We start from the raw sequence: 22,608 nt of genomic DNA on the forward strand, positions 1-22,608 counted from the left end.
CATAAATAACCACAATGTAAAACAGAAAATGGAAATGTTCTAAGAGAGTAGTAAAGGCTCATTGGAATGGAGAAAGAAAAGGAGAAGGGGAAGAGGAAAATAAACATGACTGGGTAAGAAGGAATCAATGACTGTTGGGCATTGGGGAACTTGGATCAAGACTTGGGAGAGTTAGGATGTCCCCAAGTGAATACTTAGAACACTGCAGAAAGGTATCTCAGAGAAAGGAAAATCCTGGATATTGTTATGTGTGGGTATGTACCCAAGTGTTGTATCAATAATAACAATAGATAAACAACAAACCTTGATTAAAAATACAGCTGTCAAGAAGTAAAAAGTACTAACTGAATGAGACCATTTGGGGGTGGGGGAGAGAGTGTAATTGCTATTAACTCTTCATCAAGCTACACTACAAATCCACAGAGCATGTTGGCCAGGACTTTGGCTCACTCCTGGCCTTCTTAAGGGTAAATCATAGCTGATAGCTTCCCTTAGTTACCTCTCCTAAGAGCTGATACAGGCCTCTCCATCCCTTCCAAGGCAGAAGTATGCGGAGATTAAAATAGCTTCAGAATACTTCCTGCTCTGTCCTAGCTATGCTTTCATTTTATTTGACTTAGACCAATTGGAATGCCAAGGGAAAACCCCATGAGGCACTGAGCATGTGAGATAATGTGTCAGTCCCTCAAAACTGTTTGTCCAACCTCTTGTGCATATCCATCATAGTTCACCATCCATGAGAAAGCACAACATGTAGGGGAAATAGCTCTTAGCACACACTGCTGTTTCTTCTTTTTTAAAAATAGATGTGTCACCTCCATGAAATACTTCCTTCTCAACTATTGTAATAATTTGTCACAAATCTAGCCACTTGCCAACACAATGAAGACTATGTATTCTAAACATTTGTTTGGAAGTTACAGTTCTCCACTCAACTAACAAAGGTGCTACTTGACCCATTATTTATATGAATCAAATACCTGGCCCAAGTTAGGTACATGTGAAATGAATACCGTATTTCTTATCTCTAAAAAGTGTGTAATATTGCACTTATGACAAGATGTTCTGACTTCCAACTTCAGCTAATGACAGTCTATCTACTCCTCCCTTTCTTTGGTGGACCCCAGGGAAAAGAAACTGTTGGTTTTGCTGAGCTACTAGCAAGCTCACATTGCTTGGGGAAGAAGTTTTAGCACAGCTGAGGTCAGAGCTGGAATGAAGGACAAAGATGAACATTTAGAAGTAAGGAAAGCTAAGGGATTCAGAAAGGGCCTTCACTTACAGTCAATAACACTAATCCACTTGACTCTACTCTCTCTCTCTCTCTCTCTCTCTCTCTCTCTCTCTCTGGAAAACCAAAAACCTTGGATAACAGACTTTCTCTGGCTCCATTACTGAACTACTGCTAAAGCTTCCCCATTCCTTCCATAAGGCAGAGGTAACTAGAGATTAAAATAACTCCAGAATACTTTCTGCTCTAATACTGCTTTCACTCTATGGGACTTAGACCAAATGGCATGCTGAGGGAAAGTTTACTTTTTTGGAAAGATGTCCTTCATGGTTTAGCCTTCCCCAAAGGCTTCACTTAACTACACTAGTTAACAGTGCCCCTGCTACCATCAATCACTTTCTATCCTACTGCCCTATTTTACCTTAGTACTTATTACTATTTACAGTAGACTTATTCATCCATCATTCAATTGAACAATCAATCAGGTGTTTCTTTGTCTGGTTTCACAGTCATGTCCTCTGTGTCTAAAATAAAACCTGGCATGTGGTTGGTTGGTTTTCAAATATTCTGGAGTGAAAAAATGAACAGATGAATGATTATTTCACCTCAGCTCCCAAAACTCCAAACAATTTCATCACCTCTGAAACCTCATCCTGAAATTACAAGAATGGTCACACGCACACTTTATGCTGTTCCTTCAACTAAGTCTATGTCCATTATCTACACCTATTTACATCTTGGTTTCTTTTACTATACACTTTAATTGCTGTGTAGTTCCTGTTTTTGTCTTTCATTTTGAAAATGCCTAATGGTCAGTGGATTCCTTTTATTGGGTACAAAAAAAATTATCTTTTAAGAAGACAATATGGCATTTTAGTAAATGTTATTGTTCTATTTACAAGAAATGATAAAATGATGAGTATTCCTAAAGAACCTTATTAGTTATCCATTCTAAACCATTATAACTCATGAAATGTATTAACATGACATTTTAACATTTTTATCTAGCTTTGACTTAACAATCAAGATATATAAAATGAAAATATTGACATATTAAAATCAAAATTCTACTTTGAGAGCAAAGAACCAATTACTAAGATCAGAATAAAGCACACATGAAGTAAACTAAGACAAATTTTTTTTTAAGAGGGAGAGGGAGAGAGAAAGAGAGAGAGAAAGAGAGGGAATTTTAATATATATTTTTTTTTAGTTTTCGGCGGACACAACATCTTTGTTTTTTTGTATGTGGTGCTGAGGATCGAACCCGGGCCGCACGCATGCCAGGTGAGCGCGCTACCACTTGAGCCACATCCCCAGCCTAAGACAAATTTTTTATATATAAAACTGCACATTTTATTGTATTTGAAAAGAAATAGTTCAGCAAGAGTTTGTTATACTAGAATAGAGGCCCATTCTTAACATTTTTCATATGCTGAATATAGTGTCATTATTTAAATGATCATATTAAACTAATATACCTTAATTATAATATCTTTTACAACTATTATATATTACTAGATGCATTTTAACATAATTAATCATAACAAATAATATGAATATAATTATAACATAATTAAATAATACAAATACATATACACCTATTTTCCTATATCTTATCGTCAACATGTATATTCATTGTGTTTAATAATGTAACAATTGTTTTTCAAGAACAATCTCTTTATGGATTTAAAGAAATCCTCTAAATCTATTAGAGAAATTGAATATAAGTTAGATTTCTTTAAGAGTTATAATTTTTAAAAATAATGGAATCATTCGTGTGTGCGCTCCTGCCCTCATGAAATGCCACAGTCAGTGGAAGGGTCAATATCCCCAAGGAGACCTGTTTATGAGTGATATTAACACCAAACAGAAAGCTTAGCAAAGTCTGTTTCTAAAAATAACCCTGTGTGTCTCTTGTTGTCATCATCAAGCAGAGTCTCGTGTGCTTTGTGGCATAGCATCCAGGCCTCCTTTTTGCCTTTCTACAAGCATTGCTACCCAAGACCTCCCCTTTCTCTCAAGGTGGCCAGGATAAAAAGAATTCTGCAATCGCCCTAAGCATTCATTAAACAACATTATTGCCCCTTGAGCAGACAGTTATCATGTTGTTTTGGCAGCAGGAAGGAATCTGTGGTTTCACTTGAATGTTATTCTTCTTTATTTAAACTACTAGAAATAACCCAAAAATGACAGAATGCTCTTTCTATAAATAATCATTCCAGTGTAGAGTTATATTAGGAGGTAACTCAGATGGCATGATAACGCCTAACAGGCTAATCTTAGACCTGCAATGCCATAAGATAGAAATACAGAGGCTAAGAATAACTGACCCAAAGGAGTCAGCCTGCTAAAGAGAGGCACAGACATGTGGGCATCTGCAGGTTTAATGCATATAATGATCTGAAAGCCTCTTTCGTCCAGGATGGCAATAAATTATGTTGGTCATTAATATTATAATCAATAATGCTTTATAATATATTGATTTATAGAGATGGCTCAATATTCTTCTTATAGCAAATAAGAGTATAAAAATTGGTTGATGGAAACCAAAGAATTGGCTCTTTCCTAAACTTCATACCTATCTAATTAGTAAACTTTATGCTTGTGACCTACAGAATATGCACTTTCCATTCAAAAAAGTAAAATTTAACTCAAGAAAAAGTAAAATATAACATCATGAGTATATATAAATATTACCACTCAATTTTCACCAAGAAAGTTTAAACTGGACCTGAATTAGACAAATTAAACATAAATTGAATTGAATTAGCTAGATTAAACCTTTATTTCAGCTCAAGAATTTCACATTGCTCATTGAAATCAGGATTTGAATGGGTACACAGACTTTATTAATCCCATGTTTCTAGATAAAGACCAAGGTGGGCATAATTCAAACATTTTGGCAAAAAGAAATAAATCCATTATATTAATATTTCAAAAAAATGCTCTCCTACTGAAACATTAGTAATAATGTGCTGTTTAAAAGCTGGACTAACCTTTGATCTGTGTATTGTAAAACCTTGGCAAACAGATGCCATATGCATTAGAAACACTGCTTCTGTCCAGAGCATCTGCCCCAGGACAGAGATCACTCTCATAGAACTTTGGAGTTTCCCTGAGCTGACCGCACGCACTCTGGAATCTGTTTGTCAAGCACTGAGAATGTGAAGTGAGACTCTTCCAACTATACTTTCAATATGGTTTCCTACTTGTACTTTAATTATCTCAGGATTAAGAAGTCTGCATAGATGTTTGTTTATAAATATAGCTGATTCCACATTTTTAGTACCCAACAGATATGAATAAAATTATCCTACGCTGAATGTTATTCTCTTTGAGAAAAAGTGACAGGAGTTGAAACCAGAGCCTACCATTTCCTACCCACGGTAATCATCAGTGTTTCAGTCAGCATTTTTGCTGCTGTCATCAAAAGACCTGACAAGAACAATTATAGGAGAAAACGTTTATTTGGGAGCTCACAATTTCAGAGGTTTTAGTCCATAGATGGTCAACTCCTTTCTTTGGGGACTGAGTAGAGGCAGAACATCATAGAAGAATAACATGATAGAGGAAACTGACTCAGGACATGGCCGTCACCACAGACAAAATATATTCCCAAGGCAGACCCCCAATGACCCACCTCCTCTAGCCATACCCTACCTGCCTACAGTTACCAGTTAATCCCTACCAGGGGATTGATTCACTGATTAGATTAAGGCTCTCATAACTGAATCATTTTACCTCTAAACTTTCTTACACTCTCTCATACATGCTTTTGGGGTACACCTCATATCTAGACCATAAAAATCAGTAAGTGCCTTACCTTTCTGAACCTGTTTTCTCAGCTGTAAAATATGAACACTGCAGCAACTACAGCATAAATCAGTGATAAGGCAATGCATGTAACAGAGAAACTCTTGAACCATTAGCTATTATATCAATAATAAGAAGACTGACAAAAAAAGAAAAAAAAAACAGTTTGATCCCTTACTTCCTACATTTTCACTAAACAACTAGAAAATCAGATGGGAGTATAGCAGAGAAAAACATGAAAAGGGCATCTGGTAGTGATACCTTTGGATTCAAAATGCATACCTGAAATTTAATTGCATTCAGATTTTTAAAGGATGATTAAAAATAAATTATAATGATGTTCAACTCATCAAGAGCTTTTTCTAGTTCACCCTACATGGAATTCCCTGAAAACTTTTGCAGTAAATGTTTTTACTAAAGCAAGAACTCCAAAAATACAACGTCATTTGAAGAAATTCAGTGAAATATTCTTGCCGTTTGTGGGTTGTCTTTTTGTCTTAATTTGGTTTATTTCAATTTTTATTTTAATTTCAAGTTTCAAATTTTTGAGACAACTTCATGACATTATCATATTTGAAGCCAGTTTGGAAATGTCATGCCTTAGACACTCATCAAAATTTACCTAAAACAAATGGCAGATAACATTCACATCACTGCAAGTGGGTCAACAATGAACAAAAACTATGAATTTAAAAATTTATGACACAAGTGGTAGAATATGAGGAGAAGCAGAAAAGTAAAGTTGTGGGTATTTCCAACCTTATCAGCATGCAAAAGCTCAATCATAAGTAAATGACTAGTTACATTCTGTGGTCTGGTAAATTTCTTTCTTCCTTAAAAGTGGTTTCCATTGGATTTAATTATTGGGTATTTAAAAAACACTATGTATAAAAGACCCATCACTTACTTCACTGTAGAAAAGTTAACATTATGATAATGAATGGAAAAGATATTCTTATAAAAATAACTTTATAAGATATTCTTATAAAAATAACTTCTTATAAGAATAGCTTTGTTTTGTATTCATGAACCATAGCAGCTTAGAGTAACCCTAAACATAATGTGCTCTTAACACTTAAGAGGATAGATCATTTAGTGTTGTAAAAAAAAATGTTGTTTAAATTAAGTTTGTTTTGTGTAATTGACTTAATTGAAAAAGAACTGAACTAGAAATACAAGGTATTTTCTAGTTCTTCTGCCTTCCTATTGCCAATCTTCTGGGGTTAGCAAACAGGAAAACTAACCAGACACAGTTGTGCATGTCTGTAAACCCAACTACTTGGAAGGCTGAAGCAAAAAGGATTACAAGTGTGATGTCAATCTTAGCAACTTAGTGAGACCCTCTCTCAAATTTTAAAATGAAAAGGGCTAGGGATGTAGTTCAGTGGAAAAGTGTCCCAGGCTCAATCCCTAGTACCACAAAGGAACAAAGGAAGAAAGAAGGAAGGGTAAGGGAAGGGAAGGGAGAGGAAGGGAAGGGAAGTGAGGAGGGGAAGGGAGGAAAAGGAGCAAGAAGAGAGCTGCTAACAGCAAAGACACCTAACAGCATATCCCAAGCTAACCACTGGCACTTCAACTTCCTTGTCAGAATAGGATAACCCACAGCACGACCACACTGACTGGAAGCACATTCCAATGTATCTTTGAATTTCATTTTTAAACTTTATAAAAATCATTTCATAAACTTTCATTTCAGTTAAGTTGTTTTCAATGTAGTCCAATTCAGAAAAAAACAGTTAAAATGTAGTTATCATTCCATGATGTAAAGATTGTTCATTATTCTTAAAATGTAATTATGACAACCTACTAGCAAAGACATTGCATTCTGAATATTTTAAAGATCGTCTTTCTTTCATATATTGAAAACAATTCATATATTATTAAATTTCTCTAAAAATCTTCTTTATCCCTGAGAGCCAACCTTAAAAGAATACTGCATTTAAGTTCACAATAAATACTTGTAACATATCAGACAGCAATTTTGACTTTCTTCCTTTCTAAAAGATGATTACAACCTAGAAAACCCAGTTTTCTTCCACAATTATGTACTGCTATCTTTTATTAGGGGATCCTATCTAACAAAAGAGAGTTCTAAGAAACACAATCTACTCGGTACTAGTAAAATGTCATGAAAATGAATTAGCATCCACGATTTAATTAAAATCAGAGTCCATTTGTTTTACTTATTTAGGTTTTCAGAAACAAGTTTGATCGCCAATGTTCACACAGTGGAAAACACTGCTGGTACCTAGCTAACTTCTATTCTTGATCCTTCTTTCTTCTTCCCAATAGGTTTCTTATACTCACCATTCCCACATCATCCAGAGCAACTATTCTTCTCAAAAGTTGTTGAAAAATGGGTCAGTGGAGATGGATGCTATTTGGGCCAATGAATTATGAATCATAATTTGCTTAGGAAGTTCCGTTAAGATTCTTTTCTTAAAAGGACACCTCAAGGAAGCAAAGTTTCCCTTGTTTGTCTCTGGAATTTGTCCTGTAATGATTACCTGGATGCCTGGACCTGCTACTGAGGGGTCGTAACCATTGGAGAATGGATCTTATGATCACAGAACCCAATGCTAGAACTAGTAATAGTGGCACTATATGAGGGAGTTGAATGTCGCTGACATTACTGCGTTCCTGGTAGTGCCTGACCACCCAGCTTTATTACATGATAAAAGTCCTTATTCGTCATTTTGACCAAAGTTTTCTTTTACTTGCAGTGGAAAACACCTAATATACCTAGTTCTACAATTAATCATTGTTAGTATTCTGGTGTAATAGCTTTGTGTGTGAAGATGAAAGGGACACTTTTTAGAAGATGTAGGTCTATTTATTATAAAAAGTTCACAAAAGGCAGAAAAAAATCTCATAAAAACAAATTTCCCTCCCCTTCACCAAAGCACAAACAACAACAACAAAAAAATCTCTCCTGATTTCTTTCTATCTGTACATGAATTTGCTGGGGATGTGAATAAATAAAAATAATAACCTCATCAAGATATTATTTATATTATTTTTTTTAAAAAACTGAATTTAAATTTAGCAGATTTAAAACTGTATTTGAGGGAACTATAAACATGCTTCCTCAACATAAAGAGATACTATTTCCAAAAATATCTAAGGTTAAATAAACTAAAAAAAAATTTTTTTTTAATCAGTGTTTGGAATCTTTTTTTAAATGGTGTGTTTCTATTTTAAGCAACAGAGAATCTGTTCCTGCTCAAGAAAAAGATATCAGCACCTCTCACATCTTTCCATCTCACCTCTCCCCAACACCTCACATTGGTTTGTTTTATTAATATGTCTACATTGCCCTACTTTATAACATTTACTTTCTTTCCTATAACCACAGTCACATATTGTTCAAATGAACTCATCATCATCCCCCCCATGATTTTCACAAAGTTTTCTCTCCTTCTGAATTCACCTTATGTTTTAGGCTACTCTCTTCATTGGGTGGGTTTTATTGTCAAATAGTCTCTTTTAGGTTTAAGGAGTCCCACTTTGTCCACCTATTTTCTTTGCATTTTAATAACATCTTAGCTGAGGGTAACACTGAATTGTCTTTCTTTTAGAACTTCAGAAATTTTCTTCACTCCATCATGGAGTGTTAAGGTTGACAACTCTTCCTAAATCTTAGGAAGGCACTTCCTCCCAACCTCCCTGTCCACAGGCTCTGCTTTCCCTGCCTGAACACCTGAAGAATTATTTGTCATTATCCAATCACAAATATGAACCAGTACTGAACAATTACATCAAATTTCTCTAAAATATGGGGAGCTCTTTTAATATGCACACTTCCCTTTTCTTTTTTAATGAAATTATGTTTCCCTTTTTATAAAGATTCCTTCTGTTTCATTGTTTTAGGATATCAACTTCTGGGACGCAAATAATCTTTCTGACATTTGACCTTTGTCTTTCAGATGTATTGACTTTTCTCTAATTGTATTACCTCATTTTCCTTGTTTCCTGACAGTTTCAAGCTTTTCCTCCTTGTCAGTCAAGATTTTCCATTAAAGTCTATTCAGTTTTCTGCTATTTCTAAGAGCAATTTTTGTTCTATAATTATAATGTTTTTTTTTAATATTCTCAAGTCATTTATTTAGATCGAAATCTCCCTTTTCATCTCAGTTTATTGTTTTATAATTCTCATCTTCGAGATCTTGCTTTGTAGAATTTATGTTTTTGTTAAAAGGTGTAGCTCTGGGAAGCGATTATTAGACAACTTGGGGTTCAATGAGTTTTCTTCTTGCTGGGATCTCTTAGATTAGTGGAGGAAGGGGCATCTCATCTCAAGGTGCTAAGGCTCATCTCCTCAGTTAAAAAGCTGTTTGCAATCCTCCCCTTTCCAAAGAGAGCATGTTTGTTCACCTTCCTCCATCTCACCAGTTTCTCTCCCAAATCATTTCTCATATTCCTCAGTCAAAACAGAAAACGAGAACAACCAAACATGCTGAGGGTATCCACCCTGTTTGCTTCTCTCCAGATTTGGAAATGTTATAATTCTCAGGAAGTTGTCAACTTGCCAGTAAAATCTGAAGAAGGCCCAGGAGACAAGTCTCTATGTTCTGATCAAAAACTCCTGCTTCCATTTTTTTTTTCCCTTGGCTATTTGTTCTATTGGGTTTTATAGATTTATTTCCTCTTATTATTGAATATTGGAGCAGGTAGAGCAGGTGTTTGCTGACTTATATTTGGGGGGGGGTCACTTAAGTATCTATTGATGCTGAGAAATTACATGGTATATTTCCAAATTTTTCATCTCCAAAATTGAAGTTACCTTTAGTATTTTTTTAGTATTTAATATCCGAATGTGGGATTCTTTTGGAATCAATCCTGCAGGGTTTCATTGAATTTTCTTACTTAATGAACATAGAAGTCTTCACCTCTGTCATTCTCAGAATTATGAAACACTCATTCTTGCCCCCGTTCTCAATGGGCCTGTTTATAATTAGTTTTTGATTGATATCTATCAATTATCCCAATTGGTAACAGATTTATAAGTGAAGAGTCTGACTTAGAGAACAGCAAAACAGTAATTATAGGGAATATTAGACGTGATTCTCGACATGACAGTGGCATTTATTAGACTTATATTTTCATAATTAGAGTGTGCTTTTCAAGTAGACATAAATGATTGAATCCAATATGTTCCCTTCTTCTCAATACCCTGCACCAAGGAACAAAAGGATTAAGGAAAAGTAAAGACACGTTTTAATAAAAATTTTAGGATTTAGAGTTAAATGTTTTAGTTTCATACATTAAAATGAGAATACATGGTGAAACAATGAGTTGTCCCTTATTATAACTGACATTAGTTCTGTACAAACTCTAGGAAATTCCTTTATAATAACTGTTCCAGTACCGTGTGGACAGCTCTGCAGTCCAACATGTTAGGCAGCATGCCTGGGAACAGGAAAATACCCCTGCTTCTGCCAGCGCCTGCTAAGAGACCTAAATCAATATTTGTATATGCTTCAGTTTCTGCCACAGTTATCACTTACATTGGCCCACGCTGGCCACAAAAGGGGAGATGTACTTGGAAAAAAATGTGTCAATCATAGTGAATTCCAAGATTCACTATTATAAAAATTTTTAACAGAAAGATATTCACAGGCTACGTTTTAGAACTCTCTATACAACATCTGAATCTTACCCAAGATATCTAGCATGACTGAGACCATATTAGGAAAAAGTACAATCATATACAACATTTGCAATCCAATAGAACATAAAAGATGCTGGATTTGAGAGAGAGAGAGAGAATATGAATGAATGCATAATGGCCAACAGAATTAAAATATTAAGTGGGAACTCTGAAGTAACTGCTAATGACAATTATACAAGAAAACTAAAATCTTTAAATAATTAATCTCAAGGAAACTTCCATAGGGATTTCATTGTTTGATTACATCCCCTTCAACTTCTTTGTCTTTTATTATTACATGAGACACACACACATACACACACACACACACACACACACACACACGCATGCCATCCAAAAGTACAGACACAATTTACATAAGAAAAGGACTAGTCTTATCAGACCAAGATGGCCAAAGAAATAATAGATTTATATGATAGCTAAAGAAACCTGGTTACGGGAATAAAAATTAATTTCCCCATGTGACCTATAATCTAACTCATATGGTAGAACATAGCATGGAAGAGTGAGGATCCTAGTTTCAATCAGTAAAAATACTAATAATTGTACCAGACATTTTAAATACATGCTGATATATCTGAACCTTAATAAGAATGCTAAGAGATCAGGAGGTGGACACAATTATTCTTCACTTTGAAGATGAACAAACCCATTATACAACTGGCTAGCAATGGAGTTCATGTGCGAATAAGCTCCTAGGACAGGGCTCTCTCCAAAACTCTGAACTGCAGCCAAGTATCTTTTCTCTCTTTCAGATTCAAAGACTCCATACACTTCTTAGCCTACAAATCACAACCAGGCCATTGGTCCAAGAAGAAGCTGATCAAGATCGGTGGGTAAATTAAGACAAGCAAGCCCCTAATTCATCAATGAATTCAAAGGGCAGACCCTACTGATGCTGGTTCACCATCATCATCACCCATTCTGTACCCCAGGCCAGTTTGCTGAAGGTTGCAAGAGCTGGGGAGATTTAAAAACTCCCAAAGTCCATACTGTGGCTCTCACTAATGAAAACAGATACTTTAGGGATAGATTCCAGGCATCACATTTTGTAGAACACTTTTGGGCACTCTGAGAACCAGTGCCTCACAGAAAATCCACAATATAGATTGAGTAAATTACATTCAAGGACATACAATATGAAATAAAATCAAATACCATACAACATCATCAGGAGGACACAGTTATGTTTCAAATTTCAAAAGTAAGTAGAACACAGAGTTTCCTTATTTACAAACAGGTTTGAGAGTTGATATTAACCTACATCGTTTTCCATTTAATAGCTAGTCCTTCAGGGCTGGGGTTGTGGCTCAGTGGTAGAGCACTTGCCTCATATGTGTGAGGCACTGGGTTCAATTCTCAGCACCTCATATAAATAAATGAATAAAATAAAGGTCCATCAACAACTAAAAATATAATATATATTAAAAAAATAGCTAGTACTTCAGTGTCGCTTCTGGTATAAGAGGTAACAGCATGGACAATCTCAAGCACTTCCCTGTTAAAAATCTCATCGCTCTGCGTACAAATCACTAAGAGTCAGGGAAATGACAATTTCAGCTGAAATGGAAGTACAGGTGTGTGTGATGATCAAAGACATGGAGAACTGGCAAAGCTCGTAACACCTGTGGCCAACCTGCGTGGAAGGCAGGGCTGTGTTTCTGCCATATGAAAGAAATATCAAACTTGTACTCAGAGGCAAAGACTAGAAGGATATAGCATAGTACTGAAAAAACAGCAAAAAGAGTTAATTTCAATGAGTGCCTCAATATTTTAAAAATATAATTAAAGTAGATATTAATATATATTTTAATATTTAAGTGACAACTTCCATCTGAGATACACCTGCTGACCTGTCCAGAAGCTCACGTCAGCTTTCACTCTGATAACAAATCAATGTAATTCTGGTAGGTTTACTTTGGTTAAGCAGACACGACTTGTTAGTATAGTTCCTGTCACTTAAGTGTATAAACACCAAAACTGTATAAAATTGATGCTTTATTCTGATTTCATGAAAAGACTGGACCAACAGAAGGATCTTAAAAATCAATGTGACTACCAGAGTTTTAAAGAAAATTTGTTTCAAACAGGATACGCATAGATGAGAAGGTGTGTTAGCGCCAAAGCAGTTGCCCTACCAACCTGTGGAATATTGATTGTTTTTACGCCTAGCCCCACAATGTGCAGGCTGCTTTATGTTACATTCTTATCGTGGAAAGCTAGACAGTGATCTGTAATTACAATTAAACCAACATGGGAACTTAGGAGATCTGAGGAAGAATTTTAAGCCAATTTAGGTAGAAGCATTCAGAAGAAAACAGAAACAGAGTCCTAAAAGCTGAATTAGTAATAAGAAATAAATGCAAAAAGCAATAATTACAAGTAAATAACATTTCCTGGAGAATATGCTCTTTTGACAAATATAAACTGATAAAGCTGACAAGATTCATCTCCCATCAGCACATCTTTGAGAGCACAAGCACACACAGAGAGAAACAAGAAACTGGAATCTGTTCCTGTTATCCTTTAAAATGTTGCACCTGCTTCTAACACATTCATATGTGTGTATGCCACTGCATCTGCCTGACGATGCTAGACTTCCCAAATGTTTTTGACAACAATTAAAATAAGCATCTACTAATAATAATTTTATTTCATCCTAAACAGTTTCATTTTGGGCTGAGGAGAAAAAGCCACATTGAGGGGGGGGAAAAAAAACTACCTTTAAAACTCTGTGACAAACACATTTCAGAAGGTAGGTCTATAAATAGATGTGCTCTGTATGCACACTGTAAATATAAAATTGTCAGGCTGGCCGAGGCTGCAATTTAAACTGAAGCCCCAATATGAACTTACCTGATTTTCAAGTCCTATTAGCATATGCTTAAAATCAGTTCGAATCTCCTTTTTTCTAGTTGCATAGTAAGGCAAAACACCTTCCACTACATTTTACTTATCTCACTCTCATCTTTCTTCCAAAGCAATACTTTGCAATTTCATTCAGAAGCAGCCTCCTTAAACAGACTCCGGAATATGCACAGAAACAGTAATGGAAGGGATCTAAGTTAAACCCTACAGCGGCACCAAGAAAACATCAACATCAAACCGAAAAAGCAGTCATTTCTGAAGAGAGGTGCTTTTCTTAGCTGCATTTCCCAAGCCAGCCCTCTTTCAAACATAAAAGGTCTCAGTTATGAAAGAGGATCTTACCTGAGCTGATCATACTGTGCATTTTCTGCTGAGCCAAGAGCTGTTCCCGTCCAGCCACCCCATCTGAGGAAAAACAAGAGTCACTCTCGTAAATTGTCTGCAGCATATTCCAATCACTCTTACTTCAGCTACATGAAAGATTCATCACTGCTCAGTGCACTGGCCCCAGGAGCTACCCTGGCTGGTCCTCCCTCCTCCCTGAGGAGAAGCGGCAGAGGATCAACTTCGACAATGATTTCATTTCTGCTCAGACGGACATACACTTTTAAAAAGACCTGGACACTTTCCCCCGCTACCAACCTGTGTGCAAAGCAGAAAGGACAGAGTGGATGCTATAGCTCTCTGGAGTTTTAGGTTATCCAGGAAACTAGAAGCAGGTGGGAAATAGGAATGTGCTTCGGGGTTATTTCTTTGTCAGAATAAGTAGCAAAATATTAACTCTACCCACGAGAAAAAGAAACCAATTAAACCTGGCTTATAGTTCTTCAGGCTGCTAGGGGTTTCCTTGCAAGAACCTTCAGTCCTGCAAGTGGCTCCAGCCGGTGCCCTTGTATCTGTTTGTGTGTGTCTCTCTTCCCTTTCTCAGTCTCTCTCAGCTCAAGTTGGCTAAAGCTAGTGATAATCTATTTGCATATGAATCAACAACAGCATGGCCCACAGGCACAGAAATAGAACAATGGTCGGCCTGAGCCAAAAATAGGTCAAGCATGGCCGAGTGATTGGAGCCTGCATTAATGCATTTAAAAATACCCCAGCAAACCCAGCTGTCCAGCCTCTATCTTTCAAACCATAATTCTCTGTTGCAGGGCCTTAAAAGCAATTAACTCTTTCCTGCCTCCAAGCTCGTTTTACACACTGTTTTCACACTGGCGATTTGAGTCCAAAGGAAGGCAAGGAAAAAAAAAAATTAAGAATCATAATTCAAAGGGGGCAAATGCACATACATTTAATTTCATTTTATTTTTGTAGTATGTGTTTTTGGAAGAGAGAGAGAGAAAGAGAGAGAGAGAGAGAGAGAAGTGCAGAGCTCTGTATTGGTTCTAAAATAATACTGGAAGCTTTTGCTCATAATGTGGTTTCTGCCTCACCCACGCACAGCAATCCTGGTGTTCTATTTTTGTTGCCTGTTTCTCTGGCTACACTGCAGTTGGCTGTAGCACTAGAAGCTTTTCTGCCTTCTAGTTTCAGCACTGACAGGAGATTTAGTAGAGGTAGTTTCGGAAAACAAGCACACTCCAGAATAAAATTTTTATGAAGGACTGGTTTGATTTTTTTACTTGCTATTTATGTAAGGCAATTGTCCATTTCACGAATCCTAATGTGGTCTTAGTACCACCTGTCAATTTTATTGCATCCAGTTCCTACTCTATCTAAAAGACAAAAACATAAAACCATGGATGGCTAAGATCTGAAATTTCTCCGTCTTTCACTCTCAAGCTAAATCCAATTGACTTGAAAAAGGAAAAGAAAATTTTGATACTTTCCTATGGATGCAGAATTACCATGTTTGTGCACCTGTCGATAAATAAGTAAGTATATTTAGTACTTAAATGAATATTCTGGGTTTATCTATACATTGGTTGCCTGAAATATAGATGCCACTTTTCTTTGGAATAGCATTTATTATAGTTGATAGATTTCCAGACCAGCACACATTGTGACATTCACCTGTAAAGTAAATGCACTACAATAGGTAGAATAAAAGTTCTACAGTCTCTGGTGTACATTTATATCAGTGTCTGTGTGAAATAAATTCTGCATCCCAAAATGGAATGCCAGCATCTCACCGCTCCCAAGGGCAAACACAAAAGTATAATCCACTGGTCATGGAAGCTCTTCACTCTTCATGAAAGCTTTTCTAAACTAGATCAGCAAGAAAAATACAATTCCTAAGGCATTAGTAGCATCAGGGAAAGAGAGAGGAAAAGCAGATTGTTGCAAGGTCCTCAGAGCAATCTGATAGAAGAAAAACTTGGTCAACCCTACGATATGTGACAAGGAAAAGCAAAGAAGTGTTCATAGAGTTTTGGCTGGGAAAAAAAAAAAAAGTTATTTAATAGCGAACCCACTGCTGAATTCCTCTTTTTTCATAGATAACTTCTGTTCAATATCCCACTTCTTGAAAAAGCAAATTTAGATAGGTGAGTTATAAGATTTTTTAAAAAAATAGTTATTTCAAACTGCATTTGACTTAAGCAACAAAATCTTATGTTCCTATCAGTGGAAAAAGTATTTGATTCCATCTGATATTACAAATAAGCTTTCCATTAAGAAATATGTGTGTAAAATTCAAGTGATAGAAATAATTTGGATCTGATAATTTTCCTTGTGGATGATGTATTTATATAGTGATCACATATAGCATTCTAAACCTGGAGTTGGAGTGAGGAAGTCGGCCACAATAAACTTCAAATTCTGCCTCAGGAAACCACTGCAGGATGTAAGGGTACCTGGAAGCTGCCTCATTTTGCCAAAATGAGGCTCTCCCCTCAACCAGGGAAGCTCCACTTATATCGGTTTACATTTGGGAGTGCAAAATTCTGTTTTTTCATTTTACTTAAAAAAACATTTTTAGGGGCCAGAGTTGTGGCTCAGTGGTACGGCACTTGCCTAGCATGCATGAGGCACTGGGTTCAATCCCTGGCATCATGTAAAAATAAAAAAATAAAGGCATTATATCCATCTACAACTAAAAAATATTTTTTTAATTATAAATAAATATTTTTATTAAGGTATATTTGATAAATTAAGATTGTATATATTTAAAATATACAATCAGATGATTTGAGACAAGCATACACTGTGAAAAAAAATCACCAAAATCAAGCTTTTATCCATCTTCTTCGATAGTACTATCCTTCCTTCCTTCCTTCCTTTCTTCCTTCCTTTCTTCCTTCTTCCCTCCCTTTCAATCTTTCTCTCTAATCGAGTCAGGCCTAAAGAGGCTTGCTGAAGGTAACCCAGGTAATTAACCATGCAGGTCTAGCATTCATTCTCTCCAGTCAGCCATCTTGCCCCTTACTAAAATGATGCAAATAATTACCTGAAATATTCAGAATAAAATTTAATAGAATCTAAGAATGAAAAATAGAATCACTGTTTAAATGTGTCAAAGTATTTAACAGAATATACAAAAATCATGATAAATATATATAGGATAACAAAATCATGATATATACCTATATGTCTTTGCCATTTTGTTCAATTACAGCACAAAACTGCAATTGATAAAAAAGTATCCACAAGCTTTTATAGTCATAAAAAAAGAAAAAAAAAAGAAAATTGAAGAAAGTTCCAGAAGAATATCTCCAATTTCTCAGAAATTCTGGGAAAGGGCATTCCAATGTGTATTCTTCAAGTTTTTAACTTGAAGTTCATTAACATTTCATCCCTACATGCCTTCAGCATTTTTTTTTCATTAGCAGTCTTGTCTTTCATTTAACTCTTTTTTTTCTTTTTTTATTGGTTGTTCAAAACATTACATAGTTCTTGATATATCATATTTCACACTTTGATTCAAGTGGGTTATGAACTCCCATTTTTACCCCGTATACAGATTGCAGAATCACATCAGTTACACTTCCATTGATTTACATATTGACATACTCATGTCTGTTGTATTCTGCTGCCTTTTCTATCCTCTACTATCCCCCCTCCCCTCCCCTCCCCTCCCCTCTTCTCTCTCTACCCCCTCTACTGTAATTCATTTCTCCCCCTTGTATTATTTTTCCCTTTCCCCTCACTTCCTCTTATATGTAATTTTGTATAACCCTGAGGGTCTCCTTCCATTTCCATGCAATTTCCCTTCTCTCTCCCTTTCCCTCCCACCTCTCATCCCTGTTTAATGTTAGTCTTCTTCTCATGCTCTTCTTCCCTACTCTGTTCTTAGTTACTCTCCTTATATCAAAGAAGACATTTGGCATTTGTTTTTTAGGGATTGGCTAGCTTCACTTAGCATAATCTGCTCTAATGCCATCCATTTCCCTCCAAATTCTATGATTTTGTCATTTTTTAATGCAGAGGAATACTTCATTGTGTATAAATGCCACATGTTAATATCTAGAATCAACAAATGGGACTTACTCAAACTAAAAAGTTTTTTCTCAGCAAAAGAAACAATAAGAGAGGTAAATAGGGAGCCTACATCATGGGAACAAATCTTTACTCCTCACACTTCAGATAGAGCCCTAATATCCAGGGTATATAAAGAACTCAAAAAATTAGACAATAAGATAACAAATAACCCAATCAACAAATGGACCAAGGACCTGAACAGACACTTCTCAGAGGAGGACATACAATCATGAAAAAATGCTCACCATCTCTAGCAGTCAGAGAAATGCAAATCAAAACCACCCTAAGATACCATCTCACTCCAGTAAGATTGGCAGCCATTATGAAGTCAAACAACAACAAGTGCTGGCAAAGATGTGGGGAAAAGGGTACACTTGTACATTGTTGGTGGGACTGCAAATTGGTGCAGCCAATTTGGAAAGCAGTATGGAGATTTCTTGGAAAGCTGGGAATGGAACCACCATTTGACCCAGCTATTCCCCTTCTGGGTCTATTCCCTAAAAACCTAAAAAGAGCATGCTACAGGGACACTGCTACATCGATGTTCATAGCAGCACAATTCACAATAGCAAGACTGTGGAAGCAACCTAGATGCCCTTCAATAGACGAATGGATTAAAAAAAATGTGTCATTTAACTCTTGATAATGAAAAATTACTTAGTGTGAAAAGATATTGGACACATTGTGAAATAGATCCACTTGTCTCTGGGAAGAAATATAAACATCTTCAAAACAACCACCAAGGATGCTGATTGCCACAGTTCTATTATCCAAAGCTTATATATTAAGAATGTTTTTTTTTCTTATACCATCACAATATTGGTAAAGATATGTGATTGATTTGATTATTAAACCAATTTTACTGATTTGGGGAAACAGACGTACATTTTCTTTTGTATGAATTCTAATAAGCTGATACAAATGTCAAGCTAAAATAGGAGGGTAGTATTATGATTTATATATGAAGTGTCCTCCAAAAGCTCATGTGTGAGACAATGCAAGAAAGTTTAAAGATGAAATAATTGGGTTATGAGAGCTTTAACATAATCAATGCATTAATTTGTCAATAGGAGTTAACTGTGTGGTAACTGTAGGCAGATAGAGTGTTGCTGGAGGAGGTGGGTCATTGGGGTTGTGCCTTTGGGGTATATATTTTGTCCCTGGAGAGCGGAGCTGTCCTGTCATCCTTGATACCGCTCTACCCCCTTACCTTTCTCTTTTCTTCTTGATTCCATGTCCTGAGCTATTTTCCTCCCCCCCACTCCTCCATCATGATGTTCTCCCTTGCCTTGGGCCCTAAGGAATGCAGCTAGCCATCTATGCATTGAGAGTTCTGAAACTGTGGGCCCTCAAATAAACTTTTCCTCCTCCAATTGTTCTATCCGGTCTTTTGATAACAGCAGTGAGAAAGCTAACTAAAACAGGTGGCTTTAAAAAAATTTCAATATAATAAATTCTAATTCAGTTTAATAAGCATTTTGAAATTGATCTAAATATCATACTTTATATTTATACAGGTTAAAAAGGCCAATAAGCAAAAACAAAAATCTACATTCTCTATTTACTAGAAAGTAGGAATGGGAATAAAATCCTAATATGAAATATTACTTAAAAATTATGATAATTACAATTCTTTTTATGCAAGTATGTAGGCAAAAAAACCCAAAATGTATTCAAATTCTTATTACAGAAATATCTTCATATCTGTTTCTCAGATCAGTCTTAGTAATACCTGAAGACCCCACTGTAGAGAAGCAAGGCAAATAGTATAATGTGATTTATATTACCACACAATATATATTCTGTTTGTGTGCAATAAAACAGACTTTTCGTGCAGTGCCAAATCCTGTGATTATGGACTCTATAAAGTTTTAAAATTTGTCTCCTTGAAATACTGAATTGTGCTTTACAAGAAAGCTACAAATTACTCATCAATAACTAGTATCCTCCATTCACTCATTCACCAACACTCTCTTTTTGCTGGTCCTCACATTTCTCCAACGACTGTTAACAGCAATAAAGTTATACACATTTGTTTACAATCAACAGGGTTAATTCTCTCAGACCCCCAAGAAACAGGGTGGAAGGGAATGATAAAGTAATTTTTGCTTGGTAATTAGCTTATTTATCTGAATTTTCTCTTTCTTAAAGGAACAGCACCCATTCTTCCTAAATAGAAGATACTGCATTCATAAGTGATTATTCCCCACTGAAGAATCCTAATTGGTCATCAAATGGCTTTCAGCTGAGAAAAGCATGTCTGGTCCCATCAGCAGGTAGTTTGAGAAAATACATCTGCAATGAAATTTCAGGGAGCCTGTTTTACGTGGAAACAAAACAAATCAACAATAGCAAAACTTTTAGAGTCACAGGCCTTGCTTTGCTTGAAATGAATTTTTTTCTTTCTTTCCTTCAAATGTTGATCCATGACTTATTCTATTTTTAGGAGATTACAGGGGATCAGGGTCACCTGGGAACTTGTTATAAATGAAATTTATTGGGCTCTACCCCAGAACTACTAAATCAGAATCTCTGGAAGGAATCTGTATTTTAACAAGCCCTCCAAGTGATTCTGATGCACAAATAATGTTTGAGAACTACAAGATTAGATCATCTTTTCCAAAGCAATAATTAGATGGCTAAAAATATAGATGATAAAATATCTTTTATGGTGCAATTTCAAATTAGCAAGTATTATTAGAGAACGATTTTTAAAAATGAAAATAATTAAACTAGGTAAGAGACTAAAAACAATGCCAATAATATTCAAAATATAAAGAGACTGAGCAACACCAGAAAGTGATCTTTGCCTATTGCAAAATGAGACCAGCATTTTACACTCAGATGATGGCATGTGTCCACTGCTCTTCCCAGCTGAGCCACTCTGTTCTAGATTCTATTTTTCTGAGTGTTTGCCAATCCATCAGCCCTTGGGCAACTTACAGCTCAAAGCAGCCAATGCAGGGGGAGAAATCAATATACTAATGCATGGTCCGGTAATTAGAGGGACAAGTAAAACTTAATGGTCCTTTGAGAGAACCAAGGGAAGCTGTTTTTTTTTTTTGTATGAAAGTCAGTTAATCATATATTGAACATTTATTTCATAACTACAGAGTGAGCTCTGAAGATATAGATGCATAGAGGGATGTCACGCCTCTGATTTCATGGAATCGTCAGATTTAGAAGAAATACTGAAGATTTTCAGATTTAGAGGATAATGACCATACAGTGGAATAAGAAACACTGTAACAGATTTTATTTCAATCTTCCTTAAATTTGAATTTATAACCATGGATTCAAAATAATAAACCTTGTAGCGTTGTTAGGAGGATTACAGAGAATGATATCATGCCTGGCAAACAAACAGGCATTCAATAAATGGTAGCTATTATTACTATAACTAGTAACAATGAAAATGCCCTTCTTTGAATCTTTAACTGCAGTGATTAAAATATTTGAGAAGCTGTTACTCATCTCTTTTTCTAAGGGACTGTATAATTTTAAGAAAATAAGTTATGCAATTGATTAAATATTGAGTTCCTTATTCATAGCCATAAAAGCTTCATTCATCAACTTGAAAAGCTAGTCTCTTTGCTTCCTGTTGTATCTGGCACATAGTATGTCACAAAATAAATACTTCTGTAATGACAAATGATTTCTTCTCCAGGGGATGCTATTAAGTATCTCCTGATCTGGAGTAAGTCCCTAATGTGCTATTTGACAGCTAATACTTCCTTGTTACTATGCATTTTATCATAGTTTCTTATTAAAACACCAATTCAATAATAAGTAAACCACAATAAAAATTTCATATCTGAAAAACAATCCTTTGATGAAATCATGTAATGTTTAATTACTCTTTAATTTATTGCCTTTCTCTTGCCTTATCATTGACCCTGCACATAGAATATCCAGTGGAAAGATTATAAGGTAAATGATCTTGCATGGTCTCCTGAACTATGATTGTCATCTTGTACAACTTGAGTGAACCAAGAATTAAAATAGCTTTCTCGTGAGATATTTAAGACATTGACACTAAGAAACTAATATAAAAATGCATTCATAGCCCCGCTTTACAATATTGTATCTAGTAATGGGCAACAATGGCGGAGCTTCTAGAAAAGTCTAGTTGTCAGTTGCACTGGCTAGTGTCCACATGCTCTGCTTTCAACTGGTGAATTCCTTTGAGTTTATTATTTCCTCTCAATATTCTGAACTTCAGATCCAATTTCCCCCTCTTTCAAAATTCACTTGAGAAACTTTTAACACGATTTTCAACATTTTGTACATAAAATATTTCTGTGACTGTGAAACTAACATTTCACATAAGAAAACTAAGCAAGTTAACATCATTTTACATTAGTGAATGTGGTATATATTCCTAAATGTAGGTATCAGTATGCAGGAACCAGGAATCCTTGCTTTTGCTTAAATGGCATGTAATGGTTCATACTGATAATGAGACATCACCTTTCTTTAGTGAATATGTACTTTGAAATACGAATCAACCTTGACTAACCTATCTATGTTGACTAAGGCTTGTATGCACAAGCTCTCTATGGGATCAGAAGCTCTTAAAGGAAATTTCAACTTCAACACAGTACACTAG

The 22,608-nt window shown here is 35.6% G+C and overlaps 1 protein-coding gene across 10 annotated transcripts in view; it reads right to left on the reverse strand.

Annotated features, from left to right (window-relative positions):
• Window positions 1-22,608, reverse strand: part of HDAC9 (histone deacetylase 9) — an 890,491-nt gene that overhangs the window by 476,651 nt on the left and 391,232 nt on the right. For 7 of the 10 annotated variants that reach the window (XM_081283850.1, XM_081283851.1, XM_081283848.1 and 4 more), the window contains one exon: window positions 13,926-13,988. In XM_081283850.1, coding sequence (XP_081139976.1) covers window positions 13,926-13,988 — 63 coding nt within the window. Of the gene's footprint in view, window positions 1-13,571; window positions 13,862-13,925; window positions 13,989-14,225; window positions 14,362-14,395; window positions 14,654-22,608 lie in introns of those variants that run through there. The other 3 variants (XM_081283853.1, XM_081283854.1, XM_081283855.1) reach the window with 3 other exon arrangements.

Source organism: Spermophilus citellus, assembly GCF_964194105.1.
Source record: "Spermophilus citellus genome assembly, chromosome: 3".
Classification (NCBI taxonomy): Eukaryota; Metazoa; Chordata; class Mammalia; order Rodentia; family Sciuridae; genus Spermophilus; species Spermophilus citellus.